This window comes from Monopterus albus, unplaced genomic scaffold (assembly GCF_001952655.1).
Source record: "Monopterus albus unplaced genomic scaffold, M_albus_1.0 scaffold243.1, whole genome shotgun sequence".
Taxonomy (NCBI): Eukaryota; Metazoa; Chordata; class Actinopteri; order Synbranchiformes; family Synbranchidae; genus Monopterus; species Monopterus albus.
Window position 1 is genome coordinate 236,742 of NW_018128123.1, and position 13,565 is coordinate 250,306.

A 13,565-nucleotide genomic window follows, 5' to 3' on the forward strand; every position below is an offset into this window, starting at 1 on the left:
TTCAGGTGTTCAGGCATCAGGTTGTTGCGCCCGCACCACAGGACCAGCTGCTTAGCCTCCCATGTACGCAGACTTGGTTATGAATGGAAATGAAAGGTTAAAAAGAGCAGCGAGTACATGTACACGTTTGAGTACCATTTAAAAACACTGTTCCAGTGTACTGCACGAGACAGAAATTTTAGATCTAAACATTAGATAAATATATAAAACAATACACCACAATTGTGCCTCACCTGTCTTTGTAATTGTGTCTATATCGGACACACCAAGAGACACCTGACAAACGACTGAGTGAACACCAGTATGCCGTCAGAACAAAAACTATGGATTAGGGAACCACATTTTGCTGAACGTCACTCTTGAAAGGACTAGAAGCCATTGAACATATGGTCAGAGGAGGTCTGAATGAAGAAAGAGCCCTTTTTTTATAACATCATACTTTGTTCTCAGGGATGAGGGTTATATTACTTTGATGGGATTTGAATTTGGTATGGTCTTCATGTCTGGATTTCAATGTGGTGTCTGCTCTGTAGTGTTTTCAATGATATTACTTCCGGGGTGCCATCTATAAAAAGTATCAGCTGCAAACCATCAGTTTTAATATTTCCACCCTAATGAAAACCTGATGAGGTCGAAACCAGCCGCCGATTTTTACTGAGATGCCCAATTAACTAAGAGATTTTTGACATAGTCCGTGGTCCACCTAGGAGTGCCTGAGGAACTTTGTTCCTGTTTTTGATACATTTTATCTTCAGGAGCACCTTAAGTTTTTTTTCTGGATTTACTGGGAGCTTGTGAGCACGAGGCCTCCTCTCCTTTAGCACTGGTCTCAGTTAGTCTGAATGAACAGTTCTCCTTTGCAGTACTGAAATGTTTCTGTCATTACTTGTCTTGGAGTTGATTTTTGTTTAGATTTAGCCTGCTAATCGTTGCAACTGTGCATGGAACAGTAACACTAATGTTATGCTTGACTGGGCAGTGTTGTGCATTTCTCACTCACTGAGAAACACAGTTTTGATGACACTAAACCTAAGCAAAAGAGATTTTAGTATTTTCATATCTTCTATCTAATATTTTAATCTTCTCTACAAGCAAACGTTGCTGGTACCAAAACATCCAAATATAGAAAGCGCTTGTAACAAATTAGCTCTAGTTATTGTCATGATTCGGTTCCGCTGCTTCCCGTCCGGCTTTTATTTTGACGTTACTTCCTGTTTTTGTTTCACCTTAGTTTCGGTCTTTTTACGTTCTTCATCACTCACATTAGTTTTACCTGCTTCGTTATTGTTTGCACCTGTTTACACCTCTATTTAGGCAGCGTCCTCCCACAAAGACACTGCCAGATTGTTCTAGACCCCAGCTCTGACTTTCCAGCTTTCCTTCGGTTTTGGTATCTTGTGTTTCTGACCCGGACTGCTTCCTTGGATTATTCTGTTCTGCCTTGCCCTCTTATTTCGGACTGCTTCAGTGTATCGGCTTAACGGACTTATCTTTGGACAACGCGTTTTGGATTCCCCTGGATGTATGTGTTTGCTGGCTCTGACCTCGGACTGTTAAGGACATGTAGGTTTTGTGTTTTCACCGTGTCTTGTATGGTTTTCTTTTGTTCAACGTTAGTTTTCTTAATAAAGAGACGGTTTTGTTTTACACTTCCTCGTCTGGCCATTTAATTGAGTTCACCTACCACTTTTCGGCCGCATTACGCGCCGTTTCTGACAGTTATTGCAGTCTCTCTGTACCTGAGGTGGCCTTTTGATACGAGATTTGATTCTTGACAAAGCTGCACATCAGTGAAAGTAGGTTTTAAGGCAATCCTTCTACAGGCAAAAGATCACATGACAGAAGTCAGTTTGACATGAGTGTGAAGAAGAGCTGATCCACCCCACAGAGCTGCATGCACTTCCTAAATGGCAGTAATGAGTCTTAGCACTGCGGGATGAACGTTGTTGTTGTCATCTTTTAGAACAAACTTGTTATCCATGACTAGGTGTTGAGATCATACAGTCTGGTTAAGATGAATGGTGAAGCAGGTCTATTCGTATGGAATAAGGGTTGGTGCATGTTTACGATACTACTGGACGTGTGAAGTGAGCAGACACAACCATGTGCACATGATATTTGTGCCTCTGACTTGTGCCTTAGTGTATGGCAGCAGTGGCACTGAGTGGTTTTCATTTTCATGGTAGTTCACTTCCCACCTCAGACCAATGGCAGATGCCCACACTTTATTTTATGGAAGAAAACTGGTGATTGCTATGTTATTTCAGTCCTAGTGTCAGTGATTCTGCTATTTTCCTTCATTTCTCTAGTTTTACTGTCGAAAGTCCTGCTCAAATGAAGGATGGCACTTTAAAGTTAATCTGATGTGGTTTGCGTTTTATGGATATGCTCTAAGCAGTAACTCCTCCCCAACACAAAACACACTCAAACGGCTCATTTTACTAATTGAACCCTCAGATCATTATCAAAGCACTATTTACCTCTGTGCAATATTTTAATTAGATTATAGTCTCTATTTAACCCATCACGGACTCTTTGAAGCTCTGTCTTTAGTGTTAAGTCCTCAGATGCGTGGGTGAAAACAAATGAAGCCCTTTTTAATGTAATGACAAATGTTGCCTATCCGCACGGAGTCTTTCTCCATCTTTTTTTTTGGGTCCCACCTACTCATTTTTTTGCCATTGAAATCCAGTTAATTGAAGGCTTCTTTCACCACTATACATGAAGGGGCCAAATTAGCATCCCTTTCTGCCCATTGGGAAGCGAAGGCAGACGTGGATGCTTTGATGTGAGAAGCCCGCTTTCAGGAGGCGGCAGGCTTCCTGAAAATGAGCTGATGGCCCTGCTATTAGGCCCAAATGCAGATGCGTCCATGTGTTGCAAAACGCGTAATCTTTTAATTGATCACCTTCTGCATGGCCTGCTCCCACCATAGCTTTCGCCGCTGCCTGTTAATCAGAATCCCATTTTGAAGAAGACATGAATTGCTGTTCAAAAGGCGGAATGTGCGCATCCAGCAGGCAGGACACGATTGCCTGTTACTGGGCAATGAAAGATGCAGCGTGAGGTAAAACCTCTTAATACAGTACTAAATGCTGGGTCTTACATGTGCTTCAGATTTTATGTTAATACGATAGACATGAAATCGCACTGAAATAGTACAAAATGCTTTTTCCCGTCTGCCACGTTTATTAGACGCAGGAACGACTGCACGGAAATTCCAGCTCCAAATGATCAACCTGTCAAATTACATGACAGAGAAACAATCTTCTAAATTCTCTAGAATGTCGAGGGTCGCAAAGTGTGTTAACATTCGGGTTGAACTGGTTTGCTGGACTGACGTTTTTCCTGTTTTGTCCTAAAGACTCAAAGTTGTCTGTCAGCAGCAAAGCGTGGTGAACACCCGCTCCTTCGTCCTGCAGCCTGGATGTGAAGGTTTATGTTGACACGCCGAAAACACCAAATATATCTAGATTGGTTTATAGCTAAACACATTTTTCGGTATACTAATTTCTTGGTACAGGTTATTACTTATGTGCTTTTTAGGCCATATAGAAATGTGCATACTAATTTATTAGTGACACTGACCATAGTGATTCAAATAAATGATCAACATTTTATAAGAAATAATCAGGCTAGTGGATCTCAGGATTTGCCCGTACAGGCCAAACTGTGCCATTCTCTAGATCTGGGACATGCAGCTCAGACGGTGTAGCAGCTGAAGAACTGAGGTCTTCAACACTCAGTGGCCACGACAGAGTCCAGCTTTGGTTTGTCATTCTGACAAACCGAGCCTTTCATTTTGCGTGAGAAAGTGAACATTGTGAGGAATACACACGGATCTACTTTCCGTGCAGCCTTGAGCACGTCTGAGGGCTGCACACTATCTGGACTTTCTTTCCGCCAGTATTTTGCGTTTCTGTTTGTTGGCTTAAAGCACAGCGGGCTCCGGGCCACCATGCAGGAAAGCAGTGGAGAACAAGCAGCCCCTCATTCAAACCCGAGCTTCACGCTGTGAAGACGGCGTCCTAATGCAAGTGGGTCTGACCGCCGACCACGCCGCACCACCACATGCACCTGCGCAATTTAAACAGTAACATTAATGCTAGATGGTTTTTCTACATCACCACTGCTCCGCTGAGGTATGGAAATGTCAGCAAGAATGAAAGTTGGCTTCAGTTACGGACACACATAAAAGATCTAACAGAATAAACGGAGCCGAAATTCGATTCATTATTTTATACTGTATACTATTTACATGTACACACAGAAATATAAAGGGCGGTCACTGAAGTAGTCTCCGACCAGAAGTTCATTTAGAAAATGTCCAATATTGTAAACAAAATGAAAAGAAATATCAATCCACAAATCGAAATAAAGATTAAAAAATGCTATAAAGGATAGCATGGAAATTTTCGTTTGTGATGAAAGTGCAAAAGGATGAGGTGCGTCCATGTTACAAAGCAAAGAGCTTGGCTCATCTTTCATTTCTACAGATTTTTAGACTGAAAAAACAAAAACACGGAAATAACATTTCAAAATAAACACGTGTAGAATTATAACAATGATAATGGTAATAAGCTGCCATTTCTATATTCATATGGAAGGAAAGGTTAAGTGTTATCTACAATATATTTACAGCTTATAAAACAGCTCTGCAGCCTACTATAGTATATGGTCCGGTGAGCAAATGTCATCCTCGATATCCACGTCGTCGTCGTTTTCCTCCAGCATGTACGAGTCCGGCTCCAGTCCCTGTTTGAGCTCCTCCGCGCTCTTGTTGTGCAGCTCGCTCTCGCTTGAGTTCTCCCCGGACCTCTCCAGCTCCCCGGGCGTCTTGCGCTCGTCCTGCGCTTTCCTCAGCTGCTTCTTGTGCTTCATCCGCCGGTTCTGAAACCACGTTTTTACCTGCGGCGGGAAAAGTAAGAAGGGTGTGAATTTGAAAAAGGACTTTAAAACGCAACGTGTTTCTTATTGGCTTGTAGCGAAATGTTCCAAGAAATTCTAAAAATGTAGCCCAAAAATATTTTAACATGTATTTTCTGGGCTCTACCACAGAAAGAGGAGGTGAAATAGAGATTATTAATAACGACAATAATAATTATTATTCTCTTGAAATTTCGCATAAACGGCAATCGATCTGTTGTGAAACAATAGCTTTTTGCTAAAATGTACTGTTCCGCGCATCTTCCACAGTCATCCTACTAAACGGGTTATGTAGCTGGAGGACTGGTCATTCTCTGTAGCTGCTATTATTTTATCAAGATTTGAATTTTTTTTTTTACACGTGTCATTTGTGTGACTGCTACATTTTGGGTTGTAAGCAGAAAAATAAAAAGCATTCAGAAACTGCTAATTTAACAAGGACATCCGAGATTCGCCTAAGTGCACACGCTGAACCCCGTGTGTGTGTGTGTGTGTGTGTGTGTGTGTGAGGCCCACTTGTGTCTCGGACAGGCTCAGCGCTGTGGCCAGCTCCACTCTCTCCGGTGTGGACAGGTACCGTTGGATCTCAAACCTCTTCTCCAGGCCGGACAGCTGCGAGTCGGAGAAAACCGTTCTGGCCTTCCTGCGCCTGCAGTGCTTCCCTGGTAACTCGGCGTGGTGCTGGAACAAGGCCGGCATCTGCATCCCTACGGGTAGAGGAGACCGTGGTTGGTAATGACAGCCTTACAGAACTAGCAACCAAAAACAGACGAAAACAAACTAAAACTCTTATTAGCCTGTATCAGGGCAGCCATGTCCACTGTGACGGAATTAATATGTTCTTTTTTCAGTGTCCTATTATTTAAAGAATAAGTATTATTTTATGTATTTTAATAATTGTCTTTTAAAACGTTGGGCATGAACTGAAGCTTTAGGAGCTAAAACCAGTGTTAGCCTGTACCTTTACTCCAGTAAAGGAGGACGTATCCTGACAAATGACCCCGAACAAGACACAGGTTGTTGTTTCTACAAATGTTTGCAGACTGGAGATCAGAGTTCAGACAACTTTTCATGTAACCCAAAGCCACATTTTCTGTGTGAAGAGACACATTTCAGCTGTTCTGTTCCCAAACTCAGTAATGCGGGGTCAGCCTATGTAAACGCACAGATGAACTACTGGCGGTGGCTTTTCTACTGGAATAAACAAAGCTTTGCGTTCACTTTTTAAAGCAGTACCGCTACTTGCTGTCCGAGGCTCCCCGCGCTTACCAGATGTGAAGAAGTACTGGTGATGCTCGGGCTTGTGGAGAGGATGGTGCGCATGTGGCGCCAGTATTGGCGTTGGCATCAGTGGGTATCCATACTCAAGGATGGGCATCCGGGAGGCCAGGGAGCTACAGAACGGCGAGGGAATGACATCCCTCAGTGGCTTGGGTTTGTGCAGTAAGATATCCTCAATGAAAAACGAAGTCGACCTCTGCGTGGGCGCCGCAGACGCGTAGTTCAAACTCATGATGTTAGTTTAGGTTTGTTATTTTCCTGCCTTCAAACCTGCATCAGCATCTGGCTCTCCCCCCCCAAGTCTCCCAGGCTTAAATGCAGCCCCTATGTGAGTTCAGTGAATGGCACTATAGCATTACATAGATATCAGTGGGAGGGCACATTTCCAAGAAGTATTTATCCCGAGAGAGTAGTGTAGTGGGAAAATTGATTTTCACATCAGCCAATTACAGTTCTGGGCGGGCGGAGGGGAGCTGTGAGGGGCCGGTTCTTCACTCTGATTGGCTGAGGAACGCTCCAAACTGGTGACAAAAGCAAACGCATTTCACATCAGCGGCGCACCCGCGATCGCCGCGCACTTTATGTGAATAGCAACTTGGAAATCCAACCAAGAATCGCCTTGTAGCGATGCTCAGACTATGTGGTCGCCTAGCAACCACGCGCTTTTTTGACAGGTTCGCGTGCACTGTGATATTGTTAGTAGAATAAAGTTTCCAAACAAAGTGAGTCTACAGTTCACCAGTTATGAGCTGCTCCCCCCGTGGAATCCAAACATGTGGCCGTGCAGTGGGCGCGGAGCGCGGGAGCTCGCCATGGTGCTGAACAGCTCGGCCTACTCCACCGGGTCACTTCGCTGCCAGGAGACGTTTCTAAAGTGTATGTCCAAAACATCTGAAACCACGATGACTGTTTAATCCAACGCTGCAGCCAGAGCATCCCTGACACGTCGGAACATTAGTCTGTAGTTCAGCTGTGGCTTAAAGAGGCTTTGTCCTTGATGCGGGTCAGTGAGAAAACAGTCCCTCAGTTTGATGCTGCTGTTCCGTGTGGAGCGCTACATGCACTGTGTGACCGGTGAAACTAACCGTAGGCTGTCACACACTTCATCATTCGTGTTCCAGGTGTCTAGGCTTGTCCTCCCCAGCTACATGCAGGAGAGGGCCAGAATATTAGGAACACCTCTGAATGCAACGTAGTCTAGTACAGCACCACCTTTAACTATGACCTCAATTAAATAATAACTCAATTTATACATTTAGGACAATTTCACTGAAACATCTTTGAGCTTCATAAACACACATGTTAACACGGAAGCGCATACAATAGTACAAGTGTACCTAATAAAGTGGCCCGTGAGTGTATTTGTGTGTATTTCACTTAATATATAAACATTTGTAGGCCTCATGCCACCACTGTGATACTACCCCTGTAGGCACCTCTGTGATTTCAGGCAGTCGACTCTTCCTGGTGTGGTGACTTTGTGTTTCCCTGGTTTGACTTGTCTTAAACAACGTGCAGGCAGCTACTTACTGCTCACGGATAACATCTGCACTGTTCCTTCATGTTAGTAGAAGCCAGTGATGCAGCCTGTGCCACCGGAGAATACGGCTGCTACAGGTCTGTCTAGTCATTTCGCCCAAATTGGCTGTAATTGTCGGTATTAAAATCTGGGAGAGTGCAAGTGCCGCTCCTGTGGCCATTTGCGAAAGAAAGCGGTTCGCTATAATTTGTTGATGTGGTGTTGTCGTCACATTTCCAATCAGGCCGCTTAATGTGAAAGTGTCTTAATGTAGGCAGAATTCACGCTGCAATGCTATTAGGCAATTAAGGGAGATGTTAGAGCGGAAGTTGTAATCCTTGGGCTGGAGGACAGGATTTCCATTTGATCAGATGGAGGGAGAACAAATTAATTACTGGGAATCAGTTACGCTGGAAAAGCGCCGTTCTGCTGCATTAGTGTGCATAGCTTTGTGTTAAATGGACGTGTGCGTTCAAAATGCAAATCAAACACCTTTGGCGCGGCGGAGCCTGTGCATTAGTTGTAGCCGATGTCATTAGGCAACTCGTCCAGGACTAAATCAGATGCCAAATGTGCACAATCTTTTCAAAAGACATCGCACCGTTCTTGATAAGATACACGTTCTGTCGGCCATGTTTCCAATTCGGGAAGCGAGTGAAAATATTTTAATGAAACAAAATTCCAGGAGTCAACACCATGTTAATAAACGTGTCCCTGCGTTTTAAATTCTAAGGTGGAGGTAAAGAGCAGCAGAAGAAAAGACCTCATGTAGACTGGACCAAGGCAGATGGAGGTAACCCTGCCGTACCTGGCTGTGCGTCAGTCTCCTTCGTGGCTGCATCAGGAGAACAAGTCGCTTTTAGGGCTAAATTAGAAAGTGAATAAAACAAATGGCGGCGGGATCGTATGGCGGTTCCGTTCTTGAGGCGCAGTTAAGCGGATTTTTGCAGCCATTTCATAATTAAAAATTTGAGCCGGCCAGGCAGTGCGTCAGTCCGTTAAGTGGCGCGTTTGGATGAGGTTTGCAGCAGTGCATTGGATAATACTTGGCTTATAGTTTTCAAAGTAGCCGTGATGGTGACAGCGATGGATAGAGCAAAGAAATCCAGGGATGTACAGGAGGATAATGCACCCAAAGGCTTTTCCCGAAAAAGGCAATGCCGCTTTTTAGGCTTGCAAAACCAAAAATACAAAGTAATTTGTCCGCCTCCGCCACGGCTTTTTTCTTTGACGTCTCTTGCACTACAGTGTTTTTGTATTGTACGATTTTTTTCAATAATATTCCCAAACGTGTCCAAGTCAGTTGTGAGCACTTCGTTTCCGACGTGCCCTACTCTCCAGACAGGCGCGGTAAAACGCGCATTTACTGCTGTTAAGTGTTTTCACAGGCATGTCTTTTTCTGTGGATGACTCCTTTGCATTTTGTTGTAGACTACCTCTCCACTAGACATAGACTCAATTCGACATCATAAAAACCATCACGTACAATCCTTTTTAATTTGACATTTCTCTTGGAATATGTGTAGATGTGCTGTCAGTCGCACCTGTTTCAGACAGTAGGACGGGTCAGGAGTTTATGGTGGACACAGTATTTTAAAGCTAAGACGGGGCCCCTACATGGAGCACTGACCTACTAGTGACATAAAACCGCATGGCCAGGCATCGGAACATTTTTGTGTTGTTTTCCAACAACGCTAAAAACGTACGACTAATCAGTAAATCACGCACACTTAACAAAATCGAATAAAATACAGCATTTGCAGATGAAAATGAAGAGTCATATTTTCCCCTTTTAATTCAGTTTGTTTCCACAGTCATTCATGTTCCAGACGTGACCTCTGAATTCATGTTCATCTCCACACAACCGTGACACAGCTGTCACGATCATAATCCATGACATGAGGGTTTGGGTCTTCCAATAGGAGTCTGCGCATCCGAAAGGCGCACATATAGAATATATAAAGAATATAGCTCTGTTATCTGTCTGGAAATTTTCACCTTCAGATAGATAAAAGAAGGAGTGCGTGTGGTATTTGTAATTTTGTAGAAATGCACATGTTTAGACAAATCGTGCACTTTTATATTTGCGGTTTATCGGCACACTCTGCTTATGGTTTGTGCCATTTGGGGTTCAGTGACTAGTAACTGAGCATTTTTCATTCATAAAAAATCAAATCAAATAGATAATCTGCCTATTTTAAAATAATTCAGAGAACCTGCCAACGAAGTGAGTTCTATTCTCTGTGTCGCATCAAAGTCACCAACCTAACTACGCCATATAAGATCTAATCCATGCGGCGGCCACGTCACATTCCACACATTATTAATTGTGTGTCCAGTTAATGAATGAAAATGCAGAAAAATACCACAGACATAATGCTGATCATGGTCTGTTTTACTGCATGGGGAAGGATTCAGAGATGAGCATTTACTAAAAGCGCCACTTATTGATAATGCGTCATTGATTTAGCTGCTTGACTGCAGGTTAATCCATCTGTTGTGGGACTGTATTCTACTGTGAAAGCGATTGGTTGCCTTGTGTAACATTACAAACTTTCTGTAGTGTTTATTTTTACACATAGTACATGCCAACCATTAGGCCCGTGCAGGTACGTGAGGCCTTGACTTTGTAATGGTGAATATGATGCACTGAATTTACAAAAGCTCCTACATGATGGAGTGTAAAATGAATGCAAACTGTATTTTGAGCCTGTTACTTCCATGTTATCACAAACCATCTTCCCCAAGGAGGGAATGTATCTACACTTCAGACTGATTTACTCACTTATCCAGAAACTCTGTTATAACTTTAGAATAGGTTACACTCAGCTGAATATGATCACAGCCAAATGTGAAGGGGGAAAGTGACTGCAGTTTGCTTTGTTGCATGTTTACCTGAAAAGAAGGTGACCGCCACTGACAGCCAGCCAATGACAAAGGGCCAGGAGAACCTCCAGGCTCCATATTGTTTCCCATAGTAAACACCCAAAAACCTGGACAGGACAAAATAAAGGGAAAACATAAAGAAAATGTTTCTGAACAATGACACATGGCCAACCCTTCCCACTGGCTGCTCTGTGAAGTTTTCAGTTAGCAAATCACTGAAATTATTCTCAGAAATCCAGACTTTTTAGACATTACATCTCTGAACTCTTCACTACAGAAGACCACCAAATGATCTCTTGTATTATGCAAATTATGCAAAACAAGGCAATCAGAACAGGAGGGTAATGAAATCTCTATGTCATGAATGAGGCCTTTTCTAAATGTAACAAGCAGCTGTGCTTTGTTATGAAACTGTGCTGATAATGAAATCATTAAAAAGTCATTAGTTCATGATTAGTACATTGTTGTTTTTACTTTTTAGAAACCTGCCTTGAGTCACAATTGTTGGTGCTTGCAAACAATTAAGGATAAAATTAAATGCAAATTAAAGTTCAAACCAAAGCAAAAACAACAGAGTTGAACTTACATGAGATGAAAAACAATGAACCTGCAGCAAAGGTTGTGGAAAAGCTGTCGAAGAAGGAGTAATGGATGAAATCCATAATGCCAGTGATGATGCCAGTGGAACAGGCCAAAACAGAGAGGGTCCTGACGGCATGCGTGGCGTCCCAGTGGGCTGCCGACGAGGTCAATAAGAGGCACTGGTGAGGGCAGCGCATGCCAGCAGAGATGAATGATGGGAGATGTAACCCTGAGCTATGTCAGCAAGCCAGTATGAGGAAGGGTGAACATCTCTGAGCAAATGACTGCTTTTATCACAGTGTTGTGAGCTGGAGATCATAAAACTGTAGACCACATCTTTAAGGAGAGATCAGACACACAACACATGAGCCTACACAGTTAATGAGAATTAACTGCAGCAAGACAAATCAAGAGCAATGGAAACACAGCTGGTTACATAACTCACTCCAATAAGGAGCCAAGTTGTATGTAGCACCTGCTGCTCTGGTTTGTTTAAAGCTCAAAGGGAGGAGCCGACAAATTCCTTTTTTTTACCTCAGTAGTGCTCAATCTTCTAGAGATGACAGACAGTACGGCCTTTTTACAGTAAATAAACTGTAACTGTGACCAAACCATTTCCTTACTTATAACTCCAATAAAAAAAACTAAGACTACAAAATCAGGTACCACATCGTTTTATTTTTGATGGGATCCTGTGATAATATGCATACTGCTTCCATTCAACCTAACACATAGGTTAGCAAGTTAGCCCAGCTATTCATTTACAGTTACACTGTGTACAGAATTAAAATGAGAGCATGGACATAACTTTTCTTGCTGGCTTATAACACTTTACTGCAGCCAGTGACAAGACTTCTGCCTCTGGAACAGCTAAAAAAAAAAGCAGAAGTTCGTTATTTCCATTAGCCTGCACTCCTTGGCGATGTGTATCAATACCATCATTGTGTGGGAAGCATTTCCCTGGCGTACAGTAGCACCACAGGCTCTGGTGCCTGTAGCCGTCAGGCTGCCGATGCTGCATCCAGTAATCGGTTGCTGTGGAAACAATCAGGAGGATGCTCCCCACGCCTGCACAGAGCAGCCCTCCGCCCATAAAGCACCTGCACACACACACACACACACATGCACACAGACACAGAGGAACATAAGGTCATTTTGAATCAGCAGTCACGTCACACACACACACACTTCAGGGAGAGAGGGTGTAAGTGTCAGTAATTGCGTTGTAATGAACATATTATTTCCACTGGACTGAGCTGCGGGGTTGCCTGTGTGTGAATGCTCCACTTTGTTCTCCAGGAGATCTGTCTCTGAAGATGGGCTTCGCATACGCCCCCACTCACAATGGGCACACACACACTCACACACACACACATGAATCCACCCTCTATCAATTCCAGCGATGCTTTGATACTTGATACATCTATTGCTCATTGTTCCACCTGGATGCAATATCCTGCAGCCATCCCCTCGTTCTCACGGAGAATTGTCATGGATTTTTGGGGGAAAGAATGATGGATAGATAGGGCCTATATCTCCTTATGCCTGAAACTTGAATGGTAGTTCACTGAAGAGTATCCTCTGTGGCGAGTGCCAACAGCTGTCTCCATCTAAAGCAAAGGGCTTTTAAATCCATTTGATCTTCATGTAAAACAAATACAATTTACTATTTTTCTCAGAATGTCATCATCATGAGGTAATCAAGAAATTCTACTAATTGCATTTAATAGTCATTTAAGCCTGTTGTATTGGACATTTTTCTAGCTAGTCATTTTCTTCCAAGGATAAAAATCAGGTTTCCTCCCGCTCTGACGCAGCCTGAGGCTGCAGCTGGCACTGACCTCACGGCTGACGCATTTCTCTCACTCACACAATCACATCATTCAACCTTCTCAACAGAAACTCTTCAACTCCTACTTCAAATGTCTCCTGTAAAATACCTGAGAACACACCAAGAAGAGAGATACTGTGCATATCGCTGATAAAAGCACTTTGTTGATGCAAACTCTTCCCTTTGCTCCACAGTGTCTGTGTAGTAATCAGTTTAGAATTAGACATACATTTCTCCATTTCGGTTTTTCATTTCATTGTCATACCTGGGGAGGAATCCTCTAGAGGAGACTGTGTTTTATTGTGTTGCCATTCACCACACCACAGCTACATTAATAAATAAGTTATTCATATTTGTATATTTGTACCTAACGGGTGGCAGAGTGACAATGTTTGTCTCCCTGGAACTTCTAAGGCCATTATATGTAAAGACATTGTAAAAGACCAAAAACTAGTGTGCACATTGTCTGATAGCGTGATCCATGTGCAGCTCTTAGCTGCATCTCCACATGGAATAAAATTGAACACCAAATAAATAAAT

General features: G+C 43.0%; 2 protein-coding genes across 2 annotated transcripts; both read right to left on the minus strand.

The window, feature by feature from the left end:
- Positions 1–4,267: 4,267 nt before the first annotated feature.
- Positions 4,268–7,166, minus strand: bsx (brain-specific homeobox). The gene is made up of 3 exons (XM_020620612.1): positions 6,196–7,166; positions 5,443–5,633; positions 4,268–4,908 (listed from the first exon to the last, which is right to left on the minus strand). The coding sequence occupies exons 1-3, from the start codon at positions 6,437–6,439 to the stop codon at positions 4,666–4,668; spliced, it is 678 nt and encodes a 225-aa protein (XP_020476268.1). The 5' UTR covers positions 6,440–7,166; the 3' UTR covers positions 4,268–4,665.
- Positions 7,167–9,576: 2,410 nt separating this feature from the next.
- lim2.1 (lens intrinsic membrane protein 2.1) lies at positions 9,577–13,264 on the minus strand. Its single transcript, XM_020620600.1, has 6 exons — positions 13,255–13,264; positions 13,065–13,134; positions 12,131–12,294; positions 11,195–11,348; positions 10,621–10,761; positions 9,577–9,685 (listed from the first exon to the last, which is right to left on the minus strand). Exons 1-6 carry the CDS (start codon positions 13,262–13,264, stop codon positions 9,577–9,579), a joined length of 648 nt encoding a protein of 215 aa, XP_020476256.1.
- Between the last annotated feature and the right edge of the window lie 301 nt (positions 13,265–13,565).

What these genes read in the sequence shown, in the direction of transcription:
- lim2.1 (XM_020620600.1), bottom strand. An exon ending in AGGTTGAATGATGTGATTGT is followed by an intron (nt 12,295 to 13,064) that starts GTGAGTGAGAGA and finishes GTGTGTGTGCAG; the next exon opens with GTGCTTTATGGGCGGAGGGC. An exon ending in TTGTTTTTCATCTCATGTAA is followed by an intron (nt 10,762 to 11,194) that starts GTTCAACTCTGT and finishes GTCATTGTTCAG; the next exon opens with AAACATTTTCTTTATGTTTT.
- bsx (XM_020620612.1), bottom strand. Translation starts at nt 6,439, where the DNA reads ATGAGTTTGAACTACGCGTCTGCGGCGCCCACGCAGAGGTCGACTTCG. An exon ending in CCAGTACTTCTTCACATCTG is followed by an intron (nt 5,634 to 6,195) that starts GTAAGCGCGGGG and finishes CTCTACCCGTAG; the next exon opens with GGATGCAGATGCCGGCCTTG. An exon ending in TGAGCCTGTCCGAGACACAA is followed by an intron (nt 4,909 to 5,442) that starts GTGGGCCTCACA and finishes TTCCCGCCGCAG; the next exon opens with GTAAAAACGTGGTTTCAGAA.